This window comes from Salvelinus namaycush, chromosome 20, assembly GCF_016432855.1.
Source record: "Salvelinus namaycush isolate Seneca chromosome 20, SaNama_1.0, whole genome shotgun sequence".
NCBI lineage: Eukaryota > Metazoa > Chordata > Actinopteri > Salmoniformes > Salmonidae > Salvelinus > Salvelinus namaycush.
The window spans coordinates 19043953-19069706 of record NC_052326.1 but is presented as its reverse complement, the minus strand read 5'-3'; the positions used below and the strand labels follow the sequence as shown (position 1 = coordinate 19069706).

Below are 25754 nucleotides of genomic sequence, written 5' to 3'. Positions count from 1 at the left end.
ATTTCCCATTCTTGCTGTTTTCCAATCAGCTTAAAAAGTAATTTGTGTCTTTCCACCTTTCAGTTCAAACACATGCAGTAGGAGGAAAATGAAAAGCCATTGATGGTTCCTCATTTTGAAACACTGCCTACTCTAACCCCACTCCCCATGCTAGGGCCTTGGCATGAACATGGCATCAGGTAGAACAATAAGAACACTGGGACAACTTGGATCCTGGAAAAAGAACATCAGATCACAGGCAGTGTTTTACTACATATTTTAGAATAGGCTGAGCCTGTTTTTTCCTAATTATCAACATTGTGGTTGTGTCAAGGCTGTGTTTGAGTTTTATTTTGTGGGGTGAGATTGGCTTAGTCTTTATGGCTTATTTACAAGATACCAAACCTGCTTTTAGTTCAGGCCTATCTTTGACAGAACAGTGCCTTTACATTTTGGCAGCGAATGTATTCATTTAATCTCGCTCTCTCCTTTCACACATTTTTAGTAGCTGGTGCTGAAGATGTTTCACTTTGGTAATGTGTCAGGTGTACCTCAAGGTGCAGAAGAAGTGCTTTTGATCAACATATCTAAACATAGCTTTGCAATTATCTTCACGCTGTGTCTCTCCTTGGTCCCCCGGGAGGGCTGCTAAGAGCTAACAGGTAGACATGGAGTTTTACAACTGGCAGAATCACTAATGAAATGGGACTTCATTTCATATTCCGTCAATATAAAAGTGGGATCATTATCATGGTGTGAAGAGTGAACATGATCTGTTTTAAAGTAGGCGTATCTGAGAGGCTCATGCCTCAGTAAAGACAAGCACCAGGAGCCCTAGGGCTGATCAAAGCTCTCCTACTTCTGCACGTTAGGCATGGTTGGTTTTACAAATGCACTACAGGCCCTACTACGGTATGAGTAAAATGTGTCAATATTTTATTGTAGCCTATTGTTGAGTAGCTGCCTTTAGCTAACTAAGTCAAATCAACAAGGTCAAACCTGACCCCATCTAAATTAGGATTGGTGGATATTGCCTGTACATCTCCAGAAATTGAGCCAGTACTTCAGAGGACATGTGACATGTTCATGCCAAAAACACACATGCATTTGTCATGTTTCAGGCTCCAGCAGAGACTCAATACACACTCCGAGTCACATGTAGCTGCCATCCAGTTGGGTGTAGAAAAGCTAGGCATTGTTAGAAGGCTAACTGGTGGTAGATTTGGTACTTTGGGCATTTGGAGCTTGACATTTGGTAGACTCAAATCAGGAAGATTACTTGTTAGGCTCCTGTGTAGAGGAAACAGACATCAAATCAAATCAAAATAAGATGTGCTATAACAGTGGTAATATGGATGTGTTTTAAAAGGGAAAGTGAAGCAATGCCCAGAAAAAGAAAAACAACTGGTGAGGCAGAGCAAATTTACAAGAAAAATAGTAGTCATTAAGTTGAAATAAGTAAGGGTATAGTTGCAGTGAATAGAAGAGACAAATCTAATGTTGAAAAATGATGTGTAAAGAGTGTCTTATCAACATTGAAGCGAACAATGACTAAATATAGTTAACAATTGATAACTCAACATATGGTGACAGCAAATAGCTTTGACATTAATACAAGGGATACCATATGAACACTAGGGAATACCAAACAGAGGAAAAATGTTTCCGACAGCATTTTCAGACATATGGTCTTAGCTGCAATAGGGAACATTTGAATTAAATAGATAGTAAATCATCTTGCTAGTACAAATTAATATATTTGGTAACGATTTACTTTGACTACATATCCACAACACATTTATTACACATATTTATGTATTTCATGAACGCTTTATAACAGGTCTCAACCACATTATTAAAGGTTAATGAAATATATTCATAGCATATCTATAGTTCATTCATGTCATGCTATGCAAGAGCTCATATTTAGGTATCTTAATAGATTCATCATTACAATGACAGCTTAATAGGTGCATCATTACAATGACAGCTTAGTGTCATCATTATGGCTGTTCTCAAAAGTATGCTTCTGCCATACCTGTGTTAGTGAATATGCCAAAAGGCCAAACCCCGTTTAGAAAACGATGCTGATATATAGCCTGTACCAGCCCCATTTCCCCCATCGGCCGGTATAGGCCCATGACTTACCTTCTTCTTCTTCTCACTGAGGTCAATGGTGCATAAAGATCCCCACGGGGTTGAATCCTCTGGGTACATTTTACGGATAACATTTTGTAGTTGATACTATAACTCTTCCGTAACTCATTAACAGCCCTTCTCCACATCACAATTAAGTTAGTCATACTAGTCTATTATGCACACCTGAAGGGTATGAATTCTATGCAGTCACATTAAAGTCAAATCTATTTTCCCATAAAGCATTTATAGCACTTCATGGTAATTACCTGTTCAGTTTGCCACTCTGATCTATAGCACCAACATTAAAGATCTATGTATGAATTTTATGCAGTTAATGTACTGTCATTTCTATTTTCTCATTCATAAAGCATTTATAAGGCATTTATAAACATGCCTCACTTATCAAAAAGAATACGAACACAACACAGAATGGTATTTTATTTCAATTTTCCATATGTAACTTTAGCTAGCTAGCACAGAAAACAATTGCCAAAGAATCCTACTATTGACATTGTTCACTTAGTTTTTCTTGAATAGATTTAACAAAGATTCATATTCAAAGCATTCAAATTCAGCTAGCAATAACTATTTTAGTGAGTAAAACGTAATAACACAAGGTGGTAAAGCTAGCTAGTGTTTCCCCCTTATTCAACATTTTGTTAACAATGTTAGCTATTTCACTGTTTACATTGTACTTTTGCACATTACAGACCTTTTAAAACAGGACAAATTAAGAGAGAACATGGAGATATATAAAGAACTCATCTTTGTATTTGTGCCATTCTAGCGTATGTGACAGCATAGGCAGTGACATGGAGGCTATCTCCATTTAGAAGTAGTCAATGTTCTTCTTCACAATTGACTGATCCCGCCTGATGACCCGGTTGGACATGACTCCAACAAGGTCATCAGGAGGGATCAGCCAACGAAGTTGGAAGTCCCACCCAGTTGACTACAATAAAATGGTGGAAGCCCTCAATGGCACTGCCCATGCTAATATGGCGCTGCTCATGCTAATACGGCCTTTTGGCAACTAGAAGCCTCTATCATTCTCTATGTTTTGACTGCAGATGAGAGGTAAGTCATGGTGGCATCGCTTCCGGGTGACAGCCTAGCATTCGTCTGGCTTTTAATAGCTATTTTTGTTATTTTAAATGTACAAATGTATACTTTCATTCATGAAAAAGGTTAACAAAATGTTTAATACATTTTTTAAATGATTTTTGTAGAAGCGAAAGTTCACCAGGAAGTGTCATTTCAATGACCACTCAACTCTCACACGCTTCTCCTGTGATAGTGCATCCAAAATGGAAAGAATGTGATGATGTTTGTCTCTTAATTCAAATAAAAGAAGAAAAAAATGGTCATATGCTTTGTAAAGAACAGGTGTAGACAAACAGTAAAATATTTACTCACGAGCCCTTCCCAACAATCAAAAAAAAATAATAATAACACGAGGAATAAATACACAATGAGTAACGATAACTTGGCTATATACACGGGGTACCAGTACCGAGTCAATGTGCAGGGGTACGAGGTATTTGAGGTAGATACAGTTGAAGTCGGAAGTTTACATACACTTAGGTTGGAGTCATTAAAACTCGTTTTTCAACCACTCCACACATTTCTTGTTAACAAACTATAGTTTTGGCAAGTCAGTTAGGACATCTACTTTGTGCATGACACAAGTAATTTTTCCAACAATTGTTTACAGACAGATTTTTTCACTTATAATTCAATGTATCACAATTCCAGTGGGTCAGAAGTTTACATACACTAAGTTGACTGTGCCTTTAAACAGCTTGGAAAATTCCCGAAAATTATGTCATGGCTTTAGAAGCTTCTGATAGGCTCATTGACATAATTTGAGTCAATTGGAGGTGTACCTGTGGATGTATTTCAAGGCCTACCTTCAAACTCAGTTCCTCTTCGCTTGACATCATGGGAAAATTAAAAGAAATCAGCCAAGATTTGAAAAAATCTACACAGAAAAAATATTGTAGATCTCCACAAGTCTGGTTCATCATTGGGAGCAATTTCCAAACGCCTGAAGGTACCACGGTCATCTGTACAAACAATAGTATGCAAGTATAAACACCATGGGACCACGCAGCCGCCATTTCTCAGGAAGAAGACGTGTTCTGTCTCATAGAGATGAACGTACTTTGGTGTGAAAAGTGCAAATCAATCCCAGAACAACAGCAAAGGACCTTGTGAAGATGCTGGAGGAAACAGGTACAAAAGTATCTATATCCACAGTAAAACGAGTCCTATATCGACATAACCTGAAAGGCCCCTCAGTAAGGAAGAAGCCACTGCTCCAAAACCGCCATAAAAAGTCAGACTACGGGTTGCAACTGCACATGGGGACAAAGATTGTACTTTTTGGAGAAATGTCCTATGGTCTGATGAAACAAAATTAGAACTGTTTGGTCATAATGACCATTGTTATGTTTGGAGGAAAAAGTGGGAGGCTTGCAAGCCGAAGAACACCATCCCAACCGTGAAGTACAGGGGTGGCAGCATCATGTTGTGGGGGTACTTTGCTGCAGGAGGGACTGGTGCACTTCACAAAATAGATGGCATCATGACGAAGGAAAATTAGGTGGATATATTGCAACATCTCAAGACATCAGTCAGGAAGGTAAAGCTTGGTCGCAAATGGGTCTTCCAAATGGACAATGACCCCAAGCATACTTCCAAAGTTGTGGCAAAATGGCTTAATGACAACAAAGTCAAGGTATTGCAGTGGCCATCACAAAGCCCTGACCTCAATCTTATAGCGTGTGCGAGCAAGGAGGCCTACAAACCTGACTCAGTTACACCAGCTCTGTCAGGAGGAATGGGCAAAAATTCACCCAACTTATTGTGGGAAGCTTGTGGAAGACTACCCGATACATTTGACCCAAGTTAAACAATTTAAAGGCAATGCTACCAAATACTAATTGAGTGTATGTAAACTTCTGACCCACTGGGAGTGTGATGAAATAAATAAAAGCTGAAATAAATCATTCTCTACTATTATTCTGACATTTCACATTCTTAAAATAAAGTGGTGATCCTAACTGACCTAAGACAGGGACTTTTTACTATAAATGTCAGGAATTGTGAAAAACTGAGTTTAAATGTATTTGGCTAAGGTGTATGTAAACTTCCGACTTCAACTGTATGTACATATACTAGGTAGGAATAAAGTGACTAGTGCCATGACTTGCTCTCCTGAATGGAGATCAAAGGTGCAGACGAATCAAAGGTTTCAAGACTCTCCTGGGGGAGATGGCCAGTTTTATGACGGTTGTAAATACCTTGCAGGAACTTTCTCTCCCTTGCCATGCAGTATTGAGGGGAAAGAACCATTTTGTTAACAAGAGATTCTTCCCGCCAAAACTCCCAACATCCAAAAGTGGATAATGAAACAATATTTCTAACACAAAGAATGTGGGAAATGGTCGGGAGGGACTTAAAGAACTATCATGTCAGATAATTAATTGTTTTGGGATATCATTTAAGACGTTATAACGGAAACATTGTAACTTTAAGGGATTCCACAATGTATATGTCAGAGTTACATCTACATGTTGTATAACTTATATGATTAAATATGAAACATGCTGACGTTATGGGAGAGGTGGTGTTGTTGAGTCGTGCGCGACCATGCAGTCATGGGTGAACAGGGAGTACAGGAGGAGACTAAGCACACAGCCCTGAGTGGCTCTCGTGTTGAGGGTCACCGTGGCGGATACATTGTTTCCTACCCTCATCACCTGGGGCCGTCCAGGATCCAGTTACAGAGGAAGGTGTTTAAACACAGGGTCGTTAACTTAGTGATGAGTTTGGAGGTGTTGAACACTGAGTTGTAGTCAATGAACAGCATTCTCACATAGGTTTTCCTTTTGTCCATGTGGGAAAGGGTAGAGTGGAGTGCAATAGAGATCGAGTCATCTGTGGATCTGTTGTGGCGGTATGTAAATTGGAGTGGGTCCAGGGTGTCTGGGATGATGATGTTGATGTGAGCCATGACCATCCTTTCAAAGCATTTCATGGTTGCATATGTGAGTGCTAAGGGGTGATAGTCACTTAGACAGGTTACCTTGGCATTCTTGGGCACAGGGACTATGGTGGTCTGCTTAAAACATGTAAGTATTACAGACTGTGTCAGGGAGAGTTTGAAAATGTCAGTGAAGACAGCTGCCAGCTGGTCAGCGCATGTTCTGAGTATGTGTCCTGGTAATCCTTCTTGCCCTGTGGCCTTGTGAACGTTAACCTGTTTAAAGTTCTTACTCACATCGGCTACGGAGAGCGTGATCACACAGTCATCCAGCACAGCTGGTGCTCTCATGCATGGTTCAGTGTTGCTAGCCTTGAAGCGAGCATAGAAGGAATATATCTCGTCTGGTAGGCTCGCGTCACTGGACAGCTCGAGACGGAGTTTTCCTTTGTAATTCATGATAGTTTTCAAGCCCTGCCACATCTGACGAGCATCAGAGCTGGTGTAATAGGATTCCATCTTGGTCTTGTATGAACGCTTTGCCTGTTTGATGGTTCGTCGGAGGGCACAGCGGGATTTCTTATAAGTGTCTGGATTAGTATCCCACTCATTGAAAGTGGCAGCTCTAGCCTTTAGCTCAATGTGGATGTTGGCTGTAATCCATGGCTTCTGGTTGGGATATGTACGTACGGCCACTGTGGGGATGACATCGTCAATGCACTTATTAATGAAGCTGTTGACTGATGTGGTAAACTCTTCAATGCCATCAGATGAATCGCGGAACATATTCAAGTTTGTGCTAGCGAAACTGCATCCACTTCATCGGACCACTTCCAAATTCAGTGCGTCACTGATACTTCCTGTTCGAGTTTTTTCTTGTAAGCAGGAATCAGGAGGATAGACTTATGGTCAGATTTGCCAAATGGAGTGTGAGGAAAAGCTTTGTATGTGTCACTGTGTGTGGAGTAAAGATGACATAGATATTTTTCACCTCATAATGTCCAAAAGTACAATGTATGTCTTAAAATATACAGATAGCTACCATTGTTAACTAAATGTCATGAGTTTTAAGATGAGTTTAACTTTTATTGACAAAGTTGGAAAATATGTTGACATTGCCAGGAGCTAAGCTAGCTAGCTAGCTACATTAGTTTTACATACTAAAATAGTTATTGCTAGCTATGAGTCTGAAATGAGGAATTGAATATGAATACAATAAATATCCATCTTTGTTAAATCTATTAAAGAAAAGTTGAACTGAAAAATGTGAATATTAAGATACTTCGGCAATGTCCTCAGCAATTGATTTATGTGCTAAATCTAGAAAATGTAAATAAAAAATGTCATATTTCCTTTCTGTGTTGTGTCTGTGTTCTTTTTGATAATTGTGGCACGTTTATAAATGCTTTATGAATGGGAAAATATAAATTATATTACATTGACTGCATAGAATTCATACATAGAACGTTAATGTCGGTGTTATAGATCAGTGGCAAACTGTACAGGTAATTACCATGAAGTGCATAGCTATAAATGCTTTATGAATGTGAAAACAGATTTGACTTTAATTTGACTGCATAGAATACATACATAGACCTTTCATGTGTGGGTTATAGACCAGTATGACCTACTTAATTGTGATGTGAACGAGAGTTGCTAATGAGATATGAAAGAGTTATGATATGACCCTCAACTACACAATTTGATCTGTAAAATGTACCCAGAGGATTCAACCCCGTGGGGATCTTTATGCACCATTGACCTCAGTGAGAAGAAGACGGTAAGTCATGGGCCTATACCGGCCGGTGGGGGAAATGGGGCTGGTACAGGCTATATATCAGCATCGTTTTCTAAACGTGGTTTGGCCTTTTGGCATATTCACTAACACAGGTATGGCAGAAGCATACTTTTGACAACAGCCATAATGATGACACTAAGCTGTCATTGTAATGATGCACCTATTAAGATACCTAAATATGTACTCTTGCATAGCATGACATGAATATGCTATAGATATGCTATGGATATATTTAGTGAACCTTTAATAATGCGGTTGAGACCTGTTATAACATGTTCATGAAATGCTTATGAGTAATAAATGTGTTATGGATATGTAGTCAAAGTAAATAGTTACCATATATTTTTACACAATTGCCCACAAATATATACTGAACAAAAATATAATTTACAGTTCATATAAGGAAATCAGTCAATTGAAATAAATAAATTAGGCCCTGATCTATGGATTTCACATGACTGGACAGGGGCACAACCATGGGTGGGCCTGGGAGGGCATAGTCACACCCACTTGGGAGCCAGGCCCAACCAATCAGAATTAGTTTTTAAGTCAAAATAGGGCTTTATTACAGACAGAAACACTCCTCAGTTTCATCAGCTGTCTGGATGGCTGGTCTCAGATGATCCCAAAGGTGAAGAAGCTCGGATGTGGAGGTCCTGGGCTTGCATGGCTACACGTGGTCTGAGGTTGTGAGGCCGGTTGGAAGTACTGCCAAATTCTCTAAAACGACGTTGGAGGTGGCTTATGCTAGAGAAATGGACATTACATTCTCTGGCAACAGCTCTGGTGGACATTCCTGCAGTCAGCATGGCAATTGCACGCTCCCTCAAAACTTGAGACATCGTTGGCATTGTGTGTGTGACATAACTGCACATTTTAGAGTGGCTTTTTAATGTCCCCAGCACAAGCTGCAGCTGTGTAATGATCATGCTGTTTAATCAGCTTCTTGATATGCCATAACTGTCAGGTGGATGGATTATCTTGGCAAAGGAAAAATGCTCAATAACAGGGATGTAAACAAATTTGTGCACAAAATTTGAGAGAAATAAGCTTTTTGTGAGTATGGAACATTTCTGGGATCTTTTATTGTTGCTCATGATACATGGGACCTACACTTTACATGTTGTGTTTATATTTTGTTCAGTATACATCATTTATGTGGATATCAACCTATTTAATGTACAAATACATGGTACAAATGATCACCCCAAAAATATCTGAATATTTATTTTAACATGAACAGGAAAGCCTAAAATCATTGACAGTAATTCATGTTTGAAAAGATATTAACATCTACCTATATTGTATGTTGGGTAGTACCCAACATCCTTTATTGATTAATTGGCCTACATGAAGAAAGGTATGCTTAGGCTACTGCAGTATGACTATTCTGGGTGCCAGTCAGTTTCTGCTATAGCCAACTTGAATGCAGAAACTGTGTAGCACCCAGGATATCGAATCATTACAATAGGGTGTTGATTCTAGATGATGAGGTGCCCTTACTTGACAGGCTCCCAGGACTCTCTCTCGAAGCCCCTGTGGATGGACTGGGCGATAGATGACTCCATGAGGTCCACATATCGCACCACAAGGGGGGCGTACAGGTCCTGCAGGTGTCTGTGGAACTGCCCGTTGCACAGGTTATCTGAGACAGGAAAGAGCATATATTAAGTAATTCATTAAATTGTAACACCAAAGGAACAATCATCAATATAACAGCCAAGGGAGAATGACTTCTCCTTCCTGTCTTCCTTGAAGTGATCGCTGTCTTGAAAGGACTGGTCTTATGAAAGCTATGCTGTGGAACCCTTGCTTTAAGCTTTTGAGTCTATCAGAAGGAAGCTAATAGTAGTCTCGCTCCTCGCTATCAGCTACCGTACTAGACTATTCTCTGTGTTGGATATCTGTTGCTATTAGTATTTTCAGACAAGGCATGATTCCTCTACATTCAACTGGTAAAAAGGCAACGCTAACACAGACCACGGGAGATAAAATGGAGGCCAGTGTGTGCTAATGCGATGGCTCACGGCTCCACACAGTGGGTCCGTATTTTATCCCTTTGAGCGCTCGCTCTCCCTCTCTCTGTGTGTGTGTGTGTGATTGTGTGTGTAGGCTATATGTGTGTGCTGCGTGTATAGAAGTCAAGGTCGATGATACACAGTAGGTGTGATGTTTATTTTGTTCCTTGATTGCCGCTCTCCAATTAGCCACTTGAGTGGCTGCTGTACACTTTGATGTATTTGTCCAGAAGTGATGATGCAGGGCTCGCCCCTCTCCCAGCCACTTCTGTTTTAGACCTCATTAACTGCTTCAATGGCGTCTGACTTTTGGCGCCTGTCTGGTGCTAGGGCTATTTCCTGCCATATAAGCTAGCTGCTGTGGGGAGACAAAACAAATGACCTTCTGTGTAAAATGCCCCTGTGATATGGAATGGTAGTTATGGGGATGTTGCACTGTGTGTGTAGTGTAGATTTTGACATTGTATACTCTGTCAGTGTGCTCCTGTAAACCACTGGAGGACCCTGAGGGACACGGATAGATGGATGCTATTTTGGTGACCATATCACTCATCACCGTGTGAGGTTTGCATGTTGAGTTATGCTGTCAAAGTCATGGGAATTACAATTACTAGTATTACATGGAATTAGTCCATGTGTGCTACATCAATTATACTGTATGTAAAGAGTGCACTATGAAATCCAACACATCATGTGTTGACATGCAGTGATCACTGGAGCCTTTTGGTATTATAAAAGTCAATTGGGGAAGAATACCATTAATTTCGCCCTTCTGTTTGGCTTGTATCCAGATGGTCTAGTAACTATGATCATTGCAATGTGAATAACCAATCGGCTATTTAAAAAAAAAATGCCACTGTGAATGTGGCCAATTGTGCAGCAGTAGCAAGTGAGCATAACAAGCTGTTCCAGTCTAAGTCCATTAAGCCACTGCAGGTGAACAACAGACTGCATTACATCCTTCCAGACTTCTGGCTGACAAGCTAAAAGGAGACATTCCCCAGGGACAATTAGCCCAGTGTAGGTTCACTTCACAAAGGCAGTGGTAAGTGTTTCTTTCTGGCTCACGCTTTCAGCACCCTGGACAGTGCTCCTACGGCAACTGCAGTTCATTAGGGAGATGACAGGGCCCACAGCAACCATTTCACTGTTAGTCTCTCAGCTCTTAGTGCGAGGCTCCCATAGCGCCCTATTGTCCTCTCAGTTACCTTCATCCCTTTCATTATACTGAAGTCAAATGCAGAAACGATCATGCTGTGGGAAAGTAACATTAGATCTCTAGGTTTTAGTTTCTCCAGTTTGCCAAGACCAACCACAATGAATATTCAATAAAAACCCAGTCCTATGTGACATGAATGTTCCACTCATGTTAAGTGTGTGCTGTATGGTTCTGGAGTGCTAAACGCTCTGCGTGTCTGTTCATAATGTAGCCCTGGTTCAGGGCCTGGATCGGGGTTGGAGGCACTCACAGTCGGTCCTCAGGAAGTCGTTGAGGAGCTGGAAGAGAGGGAAGCTGTCCCAGCTGTCAGGGGGCTGCACCTCTAGAGCAGCGTCCATGTCCACCGCATACAGAGACAGGAAGGTCTCCGCGTGCTCCACCATCAGGTCAGACCACCACGCAAACGCCTAGAGACAGAGAGAGACAGAGCGAGAGAGAGAGTGTGAGTGATTGAGTGAGTGAGTGAGTGAGTGAGAGGGAGAAAGAGAGAGAGAGAGAGAGAGAGAGAGAGAGAGAGAGAGAGAGAGAGAGAGAGAGAGAGAGAGAGAGAGAGAGAGAGAGAGAGAGGAAAGAGAGATAGATTGAGTGAAGAATGAAAGAAAGAGGAGAGAGGAATACATAGACAAAGAGAACGGGATAGAAGGGGGAATGAACGAAAGAGGTAGAGGATAGAGAGAAGAAGAGGAATGGGAAGATAAAGGAAGTTTGAGAAAAACAAATAGAGGGTGAAAGAGGGGAAAAGGGAGGCAGGTAGAGAAATATACAAAGAGAGAGAGACAGAAACACAAATTGAGGATAAGATTATGCAAATATAATACAAGCACATCTCTAACTACAAGCCTCACAGCACTGTCATTCTCTAGAGGAAAAGGGAGAGAATGCTACTCCACCGATCTATATAAGGGCTCTTTTCTTCTCTCGTTTTCACAATAAGAGTCAAGTTGTCACCTCTGAGGCATCACACAGAGATCTCTGGGGTACACTTCACAGCTTTGAGCGCAGTGTTTCAGTTCTGCGCTTGAGCACGGCTAAACGTGCGCTGTTCTGTTGGACCACAGAGAGAGACACAGAGAACTGCGTAGACACGGCTCCTTGACTAAGTCATTCACACAGAGCTGCTCTGAGCCTCCCCATAGGATAGATAGAATCAGTGGAGTGACAGAGTCTGGAACAGGCTGGTCTCATGCAGGTCAACACTCAGCTTCCCATGCTCCCCCTATCTCTTCCCATTGGAGGCCTTGGCCATCAGCCATTCACATCGTCACACCTCTGTGATGTGAATGTTCCGATGCACTCTGGCATGGGACGGTTGGCATGACAGCGCCAGCAGCAACCAGCAACAGGATCTCTGGGTCAAAATGGTGAGGCTCATAACCATAAATAAAAAATTCATTACAGGCCTCGAGGAGGATTCATCTACTAATGCTCCACATTGGATGCTGAATTGAGTAACAGTTAGGGTCAGTTTAATTTCTATTCTATTCAATTAATGGTCTTTATTGGACATGGCATACACTATACACAAACATTGTATTAGATTCGCCAATTGAGTTGAATAAAAATGGAATTGACTCAAACTGAATGAATGAGGTGACTGAGGGTCCTGAGTTGGGGAGTGGAAGATGTGTCTATTGCTGCTTCTGCTGGTCTACTGACAGTGTTAGTGTACATTTCTAATGGGGAAATTCACACAACAATGCACTTGAGAAATGCAAGAGGGGATAGAGTGGGTCACGTTGACCCTGACAAATGGCATGCTTTTTCCATTGAGAGTACTCAAGTCTACAATGGAGGAGGACCAGCTTGTTGGGTGGAGGTGACTGGATCACCTCTCTTACCTGTCACACAGCTTTCCTCAAACACACAGCACTAGAGAGCAGGTCTTTCCCTGACAGGATGGGACCAGAGTTGGCTGTGGCAGTTGGGTTGGACAGAGAAAACTGCACCAGACCAGACGGTGAGGGGGCGATGTGGTGGTGGGGGAGGCTACTATTTCAGTAGGAGGGGTCTAAGTATGATAGACAGGGACACTGCCACAGTGCTTGTTGGGGTATGCCTTATCACCAAATGCAACCCTTTGGGTTGCACAAGCACTTGCACAACTCTCTGGGACGGGCTGACAGCAACTATAAGGGAAGAAGTTGGGGTACAAGGCTATTACTAGACAAGGAAGATGGGAACAGTTAAGATCATCCCTGGGTATTGGGCATCTTCAGGACATGCACATAATATGGGAGGTGGGTGTGGCAGGGGTTAGGGGTCATGTTATCAGGATCTATCACATACCTCTTTGCCCTGTTCGGACATTCCCCGCAAACAAAACAAACAATGAGAGAACAGGAAGGGGTTAAGTCAGGTACACTTCTTCAAAGTTGGAGTCCCCGTGTTGACTTTTTCCTTCTAATGGTTATTTGGCAGAAAATGTGCGATGATGACAGTGAAAGAAAGAAATGATTCAAAACAACAGAGACATTTTTTGTTGTTGTTTCAAAACATACTCAAGAGGTCAAGGTCTGTTAAAAAATATGCCAACATTCTATTTTGTGAATAAACATGATATACACGAGGAAAACCATGCACTTGGACTAGCCACATAATCAATAGACACATTTGGTGTTTAAAAATGGGTCACTGAGGTCTGTAAATTCTCTTCACGTTTCTGGAAAGAGTACAAATACAGTCATGTGCCACTAAAAAGTATGTGATACAACAACAGGATGATCGTGTCTGTGAATCATCATCCCACCCAACCTCCACTACACTACACACTGTACTACACTGCTCTACCAGACCCATGCAACTTCTGTGGGGGACACACTTGTTCACAGGAAAAGCAACTGTGACATCACAGGGAAAAACTTCCTAGCTAGCGCCTAGGGTAGAATATGAGGTAATAGGGTTAATTAAAGCCCCGCTGGCTTTCACCTCCAGGTGGGCATGTATAGCAAACAAAGTAACCCAATCAGAAGTCCCCCAGTCAAAGAAAACAGAGATAGGAATACTGTACCGACTGATTTCCAGTACTTGTGACTGTAGCCTGTTAAACACAGAGTCAGACACAGAATAAATGCCCCGTGGTTCTCTGTAGTTATTAATTCTCTGCTCTGGTAATAACTGACTTTGGATTTTCCCTGGTCACGTTGCACAGTGTTTGATAGGAATATATTAGACATAATGTGTGTGTGTGTGTGTGTGTGTGTGTGTGTGTGTGTGTGTGTGTGTGTGTGTGTGTGTGTGTGTGTGTGTGTGTGTGTGTGTGTGTGTGGGGGAGAGAGCGAGAGAGAGTGACAGACAGACAGACAGACAGACAGACAGACAGACAGACAGACAGACAGACAGACAGACAGACAGACAGAGACAGACAGATAGACAGAGATAGAGGAGAGAGTGTGTGTAATGTACTCACCTCTGCATGGTGCTCCTCATTCTGTTGGAGGACCTCGATGACCAATTCGGCCAGGCGGATGGTGTCCTCCAGCTTTTTGGCTGGGGTGACTAAGCGCCCTACATTCTCTGAAGCACAAAGGTCACAGGTCAATATGGAGGGAGATACATGGCTGTAAAACCTCCCCACAACGTCTGATCAACGTTATGGTAATGGTGTGCTATTGTGTAAGCCTCAGAGGGCAACACTGTAATAACACCATCAAGAACAACGCAGGTACAATGAGTCAAATGAAAACAGGGAAAACAACATATGTTCCACAGTTACCATGCAGAACGTCGTGCAGCACTCATGTTCTTTTCTTCATGTTTAACATGTGACATGCAAAACTACTCTCACTGTAGTCTGGTACTTTCCCCAGCTGAGTAGGATTGCTGTGACAACCAGGATAAATATAACCACTAAGAAGTGTAGAGTGCAAGTATTTGCATTATTACAATAATTGTTTTCACATCAAATCCATCTTGAAGAACAAAAAAACACAATTAAAGTCTGGTGTTCACATACTACTACTACTAATGGATACCAACTCCGTCTACAGCAATCATGTAACAAAACACAACCAACGGACGAAACCCAACCAGCTCAACTGACCAATGAGGTTGTGATGATACTACACATAAATGTCAGGCTTTTGAAATAAATAAAAGAATAAGTAATATGGTGAGGAGAAGGTATATGTGTGAGAGAGAGTCAGCAGAGGTAACTGGAAGACTGGGTAGTAGCCTATACAGTACCATACATATTTGGTTCCTCGTTCAGACTTCAGGGCATCTCAGGCAGGGTCAAAGATATTTCGATATGGCTGACTTACCCATTTCTTAACGAATCAGTCAGACAGACTCTCAAAACAACACCGACTTACTTGACTCATTTCCCATTTCTCAGTCTGTTTACAGTCCCAGTAAAATGGAGAGATTAATGTGACAATGTGGACTTTTACACTGGCAGAAGTCCTCTCCTCACTGCTTCTGCTCTTTGTCCGGCATACACATCTGTCATTGTGCTAGTCAGTATTCTGTAGTAGCAGGGGTTTAATTAGCAGTGTACAGAGGTACAGTTCTGTGACGCACACACACTGGCATAGCACTTTAAGCCCAGTGGTGTCCGTGGACTGAACTGTGGACAGAGGATTGCCTCTTTGACTGAGTTTTGAAATGACGGCCTAGTCACCAGTATGGATGGAGGGTTTAAAAGAATGCCCTCAAACAAAAAGGCAACTTCTTCCCTTAGTCAATGAAGGGGCAGGGGGGCTGGAGTGATACAGGTGAGGTGAGGGACAAGGGCACAAATCTAGATCTTCTATAACAGAAACTCAGTATTGCCACATTCTACAGTATAAGGGATGTCTGCTGTTTTAGACCTGGGAAACCAGGTGTGAGCTCTGTCTATTCAGTGGAATTGAAACAATGTGTCACCCAGAGTGAGACCACACTCTTAGAAAAAAGGGTTCTAAAAGGGTTATTCCGCTGTCTCCATAGGAGAACAGTTTTTGGTTCCAGGAAGAACCCTCTGTGGAAAGGATTTTACATGGAACCCAAAAAGGTTCTACCAGGAACCAAAAAGGGATCTTCAAAGGCTTCATCTATGGGGACAGCCGAAGAACCCTTTAAGGTTCTAGATAGCACCTTTTCTTCTAAGAGTGCAGCAGGATCGCAACCCTGAAACAGTCTGAAGTGACATTAATACTTATGATGACTACAGTATGTGCTATTATCATCTATGATCTCATCTTAGTTCACGTATTTATTTCCAATGTATCAACATTTCCATTGATATAAAAACATGGTCATCAATGAACAATAGCAGTCAGAATATCCAAACCGTCTCATCACTTATGGGCAAATTTTGCAACCATCAATACCAAACCATGACAGGTTTGTATTCAAAACTATTGCATTTTAGTACATTGGAGATATTTATAGTTCATGCACTTTCTGCAGAGGAAGTAATACTTCAATTGTACAACAGCATACATTCCAAAGCATGTAATAACTGCTTTAACTTACATGTACTTGCAATAAAGCAGTGCTAACTCTGCAGGTTTCAATCACACAAGTGTGATACTCAATGGCAATGGTCTGAATGGTCTTAAAATTGCTCCCTCCATTTTCCCTCTTCCTCCCTTCCTCACTTCTTTTTCTTCCTGGAAGTAATCTAGTGCAGTAAGGCCACATTATAGGAAAGAGGAAGAATTTTAAAAGAATTCAGAGGATGTCCATTGGTGGAGCCACCACAGATGAGCGGTCTTAACAGGAGGGTTAGAGAGAGGACTTGACAGTTAAGGTTACCACAATCACCCACTGGGGAGGGCTGCATCTCCATCACTGGAATGCAGTGCAGGTACAGGGGAAACTACAGGGCAGGGGTGTGGTGACATAACGCTGTCACAACGTTCCTGTAACATTCCCAGGCCGTGCCTCAGGAAGGCTGTGAGATGTTATGTTGCTATGGCTCTAGCCGGGTTAGGATATGCTCATATATATGATGTCACCTGGATCCTGATCCTGATGATCTTTCTTATCTTTCTGAGTTTTCTCCGCTAAGTGAGAGTAGGAGTGAGGGGGAGCAGAGAATGAAAGAGAAGGAGAGACAAAGGACGGTGGGAGGGAGAGAAAGAGAGAGAGAAAGAAGAGAGGATAGTCAGTACTGAAAGCATAAGAGCAGGATAGAGTGGAAGTCTGGAAAACAGGTGGTTGAGCAACATCTTTCACCCACCCTGAGTAACCAGTACTCAGACATGGACACACACATATCTTTATACAGTAAAACATATACAGACGGAGGTCCAAACAAAACCCAAACCCCCAAAAAGAAAACACACCCTTCAGGACATACAGTAAAAAGCTGTAATAATAAAGAAAACACACCCTTCAGGACATACAGTAAAAAGCTGTAATAATAAAGAAAACACACCCTTCAGGACATACAGTAAAAAGCTGTAATAATAAAGAAAACACACCCTTCAGGACATACAGCAAAAAACTGTAATAATAAAGAAAACACACCCTTCAGGACATACAGTAAAAAGCTGTAATAATAAAGAAAACACACCCTTCAGGACATACAGTAAAAAGCTGTAATAATAAAGAAAACACACCCTTCAGGACATACAGCAAAAAACTGTAATAATAAAGAAAACACGCCCTTCAGTACATACAGTAAAAAGCTGTAATAATAAAGAAAAGACATGGCAATATATAAATGTTTCTAATGGAAAACGTGTAGAGATGTGTCGACATATGTCCTCCTTACGTTGCCACTTCCTGTTCCTGTTGTCTTACCCCTCTGGTCCCAAGTGTGAACTGATACAAAGGGAAAGTCATGATAATGTTCTCTATGGTACTGTAGCTGTATGGTGTTCAACAGGACTGAGGGGGTTTACACAGAAGCAAAGTAAAAATGCATTCAAGTCACAGACAGGCATGGGAACAGAAAGAGGAGCTGCCAGATACAGTAGATAAGATATCTCATGGTCTTCACAGATAGATGGAGCCTTGGTCCTGCTCTGCTAGGAACTAACAGACAGATAGGCTGACAGACAGAGACCCTGGGTCTGGATCCCTCACAGGTAGCTTTCACAGACAGAAGCAACAGATCAAAAAGCCAAAGGACTTGAGAGAAGCAAGAGAGAGAGAAAGAGTGAGAGAGAGAGAGAAAGAGAGAGATTGGTTCAGGGGCGGCAGGGAATGGTAGTAGTGGAGGGGTGGGTGACGTGCAAAAGAGGAGATGTTGAAAACTGAAAAACATGGTAGAGGAGAGGGGAGGAGAAGTAAGGGGTGGAGGAGGGTGTGGCAGGATGAGGAAGGTACTCACGAATGGTTAAATCCATCACTTGAGACGCCAAGCAGAAGACAGGATGCTCATACATTTCTCTCTTTTTCCCTACAAGAGAGGATCGGGGCATGCAAAAGGCTGGGGTCAAAGAAGGAGAGGTCAGAGTTCAGAGGGTAGCTGCATGTGGAGGTTAGGGGTCCCCACAGCGTCCTCTGTGGATGTGGTGGTGGTGGTGGTTGAGGAGGCTTGTGATGGGCCCGTGGAGACAGAAAGAGAGGCATCGATTTGACAGAAGTGTCGAATGTGGAGGAGACTGGGTGTGTGGACAAAAGGAGTGGGGGCTGGGGGTCGCCTTTGTACACACTTTTATTTAACCATTCTTCATGCCAAATGGTATTAAGGAGTGAGACTTTTCTATCAAGTTGGAGATCTTCCCAGTCAAGGCAACGAACAAGCAAATGTTTATGAGGAGCAGAATTAAGGATTTTTGTGCAGTTTTTCCACTCCAAGATACTGAGGGTATCTTCGTCACCCTCAGCTTTTTTTAATAGTCACTAGGTCTGTTACGGTGACCGTATTACCGCCACAATGGCAGTCAGGAGTCATGACCGCAGTCATGTCGTTTAGTCGCAGTAACTAGGCTTCTCCAAGCTCTGACGCTGCTGATGGTCATTAGAAGCCTACCAAACTTGCTAACTGCCTGGTACTCAGCACTCTATTGTCCCTGTAATCACTCTGACATCTGACATTCAAAAATCAAATAAAGAAACTTAATGAGAGCCCATGAGCTCATGTTGCGCAACATTTTTTGATGGCCTCTTAAAAAGAGGAGGATCCCATCAGCTTTCTATAGCCTACTATATTTACTTCTCAACTTTTCTAATATTAAGCACATTGCTTCACTTTTCAACAGGAGAATAGCCTACCTGGCTGGCATGAAAATGAACCACGGGAAAAGCGTCCTCCATTAGCTATTTAAGCGCATAGATGACATGTATTTTTTCCCCTGCCCCTGACAATGGTCCATTCTAAACCAAAACTAATTTCACACATATATTATGTAGTATATGTAAAGACAAGATTAAAGACAAGATTAAATAAAAAAATTGTCTGATGGGAGACAATATTAGCCTTTCACTTGTGAATTATATATTATCACTTGTGAATGATGCCCCCGTGTGCAATAAGGCAAGAAACAGCGCATGCCTTTTATTTTCGACTTTTTCAAATCATAGTCTCATGTAGCCTAGCTCACACGTCTATATGTTGATAAGGTTTATATCACAACTAAAGTGGCCAAGTAACTTCTTAAAATTAAGCACATTAATCAGCTTTACAGCCGGTGTAGAGCCTAACTGGCATACATAAGCAGCGAGTGAGTTTCTAGTTTGGGGAAGATCATTTTCACCATAAAAATACACCTTTATAATAAAGCATTACAAGCATAATTGCCTTTGTGGTCACTTTTGATAATGACCTTTTCCCGCTAATTGATAGCATTTTGTAACATTCGCGCATATAGCCTACTGCCTTGTGCACTTTGCTGCGTTTATAATGTGAAGAAATAGCCTAATAGTATATCTACATCTTAAGCTAAATGTTGTATCTGTTGTATCAGCCTCATTGCTTTTAAACTTTTTTTTGATACGAGTTGTTGTATTAATTTGGGATCTATCTTGTCCCAGAGTATATTTGGAATATTTATTTCTCGCACAGAAGGACAAGTTGACCAATAGAATAGGTCGACTTTTGTACTACGGGGATAGTAGATTGACATAGGCTAGTGCTTTTGCTGTTCGTTAGGCCTACTCATCTTGTTGGCTGACGAAAAGTAAATCTAACATCTTTAATGTACACTTTGGAATTCGATAAGAAGGATGCACTCATTTGCGTCCTAGATGTGTCTGTCTTCACTTGTAGCCTACTTCGAAGCTGAGATGCCTGTGAGAAGGACCCGATCACATGACAGGCATTGGCTGATAATAATTTAGATATCTGAGAGAGCTATGTGAGTGAGAGGTGCTTCGGAGCACGGCGATTGGCAGACGGGAAAAGGAAATATAAAATTATCATAGGCATGGATTTTGTTAGGTGGCATTACAGTCACACAAGGGGGATGCCGTCGGGAAATTTGTGTCCTGGTGAGATTATTATCAGGTGCTTGTCAAATTGTGAACCAGAGACTGATGAAGTGAGTGCAGCCTGCTTAAGAAACAAAGCAGAGCGACTGTTTTCAAATCAACATTGGAGTTGCATCATGCAGCCTTAGAATGTTTTAAAAATCAAAACATATAGTCCAACGTTTGTATCACAACTAAAGTTGCATAAATAATTCTAAATTAGTCATATAGGAGGATCTATTTCTTTATCAACACAGAATAGCTAGCTGCATGTGTGGACTCCTTCAGAAATCATTTGGATAAAATATCCTTTCTATTTTATTCAGCTATGTTCAATTGTATTCTTCATACTATAAAATAATATAAAATAATGCTACAAAATTCTAAGTAAATCCTGTCTGCTAAATGGACTATGTAGCCCACAGCCATATGGAATAGCCAGATCAGGACCTACATGTAACATAAGGACAACTCAGAGGATGCCATTTTGTTCTTCTGAAATAGACTACATTTTCTTCATCTCATGTTTCTTTAGACCTGTCTAAAATAAATAATGAATTTATTGTGATGTGTAGGCTATATTAAATGGATTTATTAGACTTTTTAAAATGCAGATGTTCCAAAGGTCTGCATCAGTGGCTTGTAGGTGTGTTTATGCTAATTAACGGTCAATTACCATGAGACCGGCAGTTGTTTGCTTGACAATCACCGGCTGACAAAATGTCATGACAGCCACAGCCCTAATAGTCACTGACTGGAATAGAGAATAGCTTAATTTGAGAATGGAGGATTCGATAGTAAAACAGTATAGTTGAGTGTAGTCCAAGCTACACATACCTATACACAGATTTGTTTTGTAAACGTGTCCGTGGAACATGTTGCCAGTTCTGGATGCCTAGTAAAGAAAACTTGGGACATGCAACAGACAGATACTGGGTAGCTGCAGAGGGCAATCCCAGCATGCCTTGTGCATTAGCCTTCCTGACTTGTGTTCATACTACAAGGAGCTTGGAGAGAAGCAGCAAAGCCAATAAACAAGGAGGAGGAAAGCAGAGAGGGGGAGGAGGCGGTGAATAGAAGATGATGATTATTTCAAAACAAAGGAGAGGATAGGAAAGGGGTAGGAGAGAAAACAAGGACAATTGTTGCTTCAGAGCATCACCCCACCTTGAAGCCACGGCGGTGTGAGAAAGGAGAGGGACAGTGGGTTGACTGGGCCAGAGAGAAGCTGAGGCACACAGGAGTCAGAATAAAGATGGCAGATTCACAGGGAGTTGAATGCATTTTTACTTACTGTACACATCTCTAACATGCACATTTATTTAGGGATCTACATCAATATAAAGGACACCTGTAAATGAAAAGAGGGTTTCAACTTTATTAGCACATCTTAATGTAACAGCAGCCACAGGACCGGAAGCCGAGGTATTTTCACTGCAGCTGGGGACAGAACAGTTATATTAATACCATATGAAGACAAAATCTTTGCTTTGAGTCCACTTATTTCCATTCATTGATTGTATTTGAATGTTTGACTTTGTTTTCTTCTTAAATGCTGCTGTTATCTCCATATCAAATCCTTTCTGGGTAACAATTAAGTTCCTTACTGACATAGTTTTCCATTAAAATTGTTAAAAAGAAACACAAATAGCTTTTTCAGCAAAAAAACAATTTCTCAAGGATGAATTTTGCTATCACTGTCTAGGAGTGGTCTGAGTGGGGAGGGGGAAACTGAAAACTAGCTGTTATTGGCAGAGAGGTTTGGAACTCTGTTATTGGTACAGTATATTAATTAATTTACTGCCTGGCCGAAACTCTACCACGCAAAACCTGCTGATTAGAAGGTCCCGTGTAGATTGTATTTTCAACCAGCAACTATCAGGAAATAACACTGATCACATTTATGTCACACTTTTACAGTGTTAGTTTCATCAGCTAACCCCACAACTGTAGTTTGTTAGCACCCATTGACCTGCAGGGGGCAATGTGGTAAAGCACCAGAGGGCATGATGTCTGTAGCATGTATATCACTGTGTAACAATAATGTGTGATAATCCCTGTAGATAGCAATACTATTGTGCTAGAGGGGAGACATAAATGACGACAGAACATTGTACAGTACAGTAAAGTACTGTGTGTGAAATAATACTCTATGGGTATAGCTAGTATGCTGTGTGATGCTGCATTGTGTAATTGAACTGTGTGTGTGTGTGTGCGTTTGTGTGCGCATCTGTCAGTGTTTATTTGAGGTGGTCATCTACCTTCTACTTTGGCGTATTCTGAGAGGCGCTGGTAGTTGATCAAGGCTGCCTGCTCCAGACATTTACGGATGACTGTCTTCACCTCCTCCTGGGGCACAGGAGTCACAATATCCTTCATCAGCACCTGGAACAGAACAGGAGTGTCACGACTCCCACCGAAGGTGGCTCCCCTGCCTGTTCGGGGGGTGCTCGGCGGTCGTCGTCGCCGGTCTACTAGCCGCCACCGATCCCTTTTTCCTTTTCTGTTAGTTTAGTCTTATTAGTTGCACCTGTTCCTTTTTGTTTCTAGATTTTTTGGTCTATTTAAGCCTGTTAGGCCCGCTTAGGTTTGTGCGGGATTATTTGTGTTCTCTGTCGGTTGTGGATGTGTTTTTTCATTGTTCTCCGGATCGTTTGCCCTGTGTTTGGGCTGGTCAGTGTTTATGCGCCCTGTATTTGGCGTGACCATTTTGTGCCGGAGAAATAAATCTACAAATCACTGAACCCTCTGCTCTCTGTGCCTGACTCCTACCCACCACTCCTAGTATCCGTGACAGAATCCCGCACCTTTTTTATGGAGTCAGCAGGAGCAGCCGCACCTCCTCTCCCATCGATGGAGGAGAGGGTCCTTCATCATACAACCATTCTCCACCGGATTGGGTCGGCTATGGACCAGATGATGGAGAGGATGGACCGATGGGAGAGGAGTGGCCTCCCTACCTCACCTCCAGCGCCTCTTCCACCAGCACCACCTACCCCTCCTTCAGCGTCCGGATCCGGTGCCCTGCGTCTGGCGCTCCCCAGGGAGTACGATGGGACGACGGCTGGGTGCCAGGGGTTCCTACTACAGCTGGAGCTGTACCTGGCTACCGTTCGTCCGACTCCCTCGGGGGAGGAGAGCGTGAGCGTCCTCGTCTCCTGTCTGACGGGTCGAGCCCTGGAGTGGGCCAACGCAGTGTGGAATGGCCCAGACTCGGCGAGGGATCACAACCCCGAGTTCAGCCGGGTGAACGGCTGTTCCACCTGCGACAGGAGACGAGGAGCGCGCAGGACTTTGCACTGGAGTTCCGGACCTTGGCCGCAGGGGCGGGGTGGAACGACAGGGCCTTGATGGACCACTATCATTGTAGCCTTCGGGAGGACGTCCGCAGGGAGCTAGCGTGTCGGGACACCACCCTCTCCCTCGACGAACTGATCGACATGTCCATTCGACTGGACAACCTGCTGGCTGCCCGCGGGCGTCCAGAACGGGCCCTGTCGATTCCACCTCCAGGCCCTCCTGCTCCAATCCCCATGAAGTTAGGGGGGGCCGCATCGAGGGGGACCGGGGGAGGAGGCTCCTCCTGCACCGGGTGTGGTCGGAGAGGACACACTGCCGATCGGTGCTGGAGTAGCTCGTCTGGGAGTCGGGATGGCAGGCAGAGCACTCCTCGTTCACCCCAGGTGAGTCAGCACCAGACTCACCCAGAGCTTCCTGTCGGCCATATGTTTTTGCACATTTTTGGGGGGGGGTTTCTCCCTCTCTACAGCATAAGGCGCTAGTCGATTCAGGCGCAGCTGGGAACTTTATGGATCGTGGGATCGCGTTAAGGCAAGGGATTCCCCTGGTGTCGTTAGACCAACCTTTCCCCGTGCATGCCTTAGATAGCCGACCATTAGGGTCAGGTCTGGTCAGGGAGGCCACGGTTCCACTGGACATGGTAACGCAGGGGAATCATAAGGAGCGGATTAGTCTCTTCCTTATTGATTCACCTGCGTTTCCAGTGGTGCTGGGAATTCCCTGGCTGGCTCATCACAATCCGGTAATTTCATGGAGACAGGGGGCTCTTCGAGGGTGGTCAGAGGAGTGTTCAGGCAGGTGCATAGGAGTTTCCATCGGTGCGACAACGGTGGAGAGTCCAGACCAGGTTTCCACTGTGCGCATTCCCTCTGAATATGCCGATTTGGCTATCGCCTTCTGTAAGAAGAAGGCGACCCAATTACCACCCCATCGACGAGGGGACTGCGCGATAAACCTCCTGGAGAACGCTGCACTTCCAAGGAGTCACGTGTACCCGTTGTCCCAGGAGGAGACAGTGGCTATGGAGACATACGTCACTGAATCTCTGGGACAGGGTTACATTCGGCCCTCCACGTCACCCGTCTCCTCAAGCTTCTTTTTTGTGAAGAAGAAGGAGGGAGGTCTGCGTCCGTGCATTGATTATAGAGATCTAAATTCCATTACAGTGGGGTTTAGTTACCCACTACCTCTCATCGCCACGGCGGTGGAATCATTTCACGGGCCATTATGAGTACCTCGTCATGCAGTATGGGTTGAAGAATGCTCCAGCCGTTTTCCAATCTTTCGTAGACGAGATTCTCAGAGACCTGCACGGGCAGGGGGTGGTAGTGTACATCGATGACATACTGATCTATTCTGCCACACGCGCCGCGCACGTGTCTCTGGTGCGTAAGGTACTTGGGCGACTGCTGGAGTATGACCTGTACGTCAAGGCTGAGAAATGTGTGTTCTCCAAAGAAGCCGTTTCCTTCCCGGGTTATCGCATTTCCACCTCTGGGGTGGTGATGGAGTGTGACCGCGTTACAGCCGTGCGTAATTGGCCGACTCCGACCATGGTAAAGGAGGTGCAGCAGTTTTTAGGGTTTGCCAATTACTACCGGAGGTTTATCCGGGGTTTTGGTCAGGTGGCTGCTCCCATTACCTCACTGCTGAAGGGACTTGCGCTGGTCAGCAGAGGCGGGCAGAGCCTTCAGTCGTCTGAAGGAGCTGTTCACCGACGCACCCGTGCTGGCGCATCCAGACCCCTCTTTGGCGTTCATAGTGGAGGTGGACGCGTCCGAGGCTGGGGTGGGAGCCGTGCTATCACAGCGCTCGGGCACGCCACCAAAGCTCCGCCCCTGCGCTTTTTTTCCCGAAGAAGCTCGGTCCGGCGGAGCGGAACTATGACGTGGGGGACCGGGAGTTGTTAGCTGTAGTCAAGGCTCTGAAGTTGTGGAGACATTGGCTTGAGTGTGCTAAGCACCCTTTCCT

General features: G+C 43.2%; 1 protein-coding gene across 6 annotated transcripts in view; it reads right to left on the bottom strand.

Moving 5' to 3' along the window:
- The window catches only part of LOC120065712 (calcium-dependent secretion activator 1), a 188854-nt gene that overhangs the window by 29712 nt on the left and 133388 nt on the right, over window positions 1-25754 (bottom strand). For 2 of the 6 annotated variants that reach the window (XM_039016796.1, XM_039016797.1), the window contains exons 16-19: window positions 22745-22868; window positions 14548-14654; window positions 11392-11548; window positions 9408-9549 (exon numbers count right to left, since the gene is read on the bottom strand). In XM_039016796.1, the coding sequence (XP_038872724.1) occupies window positions 9408-9549; window positions 11392-11548; window positions 14548-14654; window positions 22745-22868 (530 nt within the window). Of the gene's footprint in view, window positions 1-1125; window positions 1270-9407; window positions 9550-11391; window positions 11549-13427; window positions 13437-14547; window positions 14655-17080; window positions 17102-18402; window positions 18472-22744; window positions 22869-25754 lie in introns of all 6 variants that reach the window. The other 4 variants (XM_039016791.1, XM_039016793.1, XM_039016794.1 and 1 more) reach the window with 4 other exon arrangements.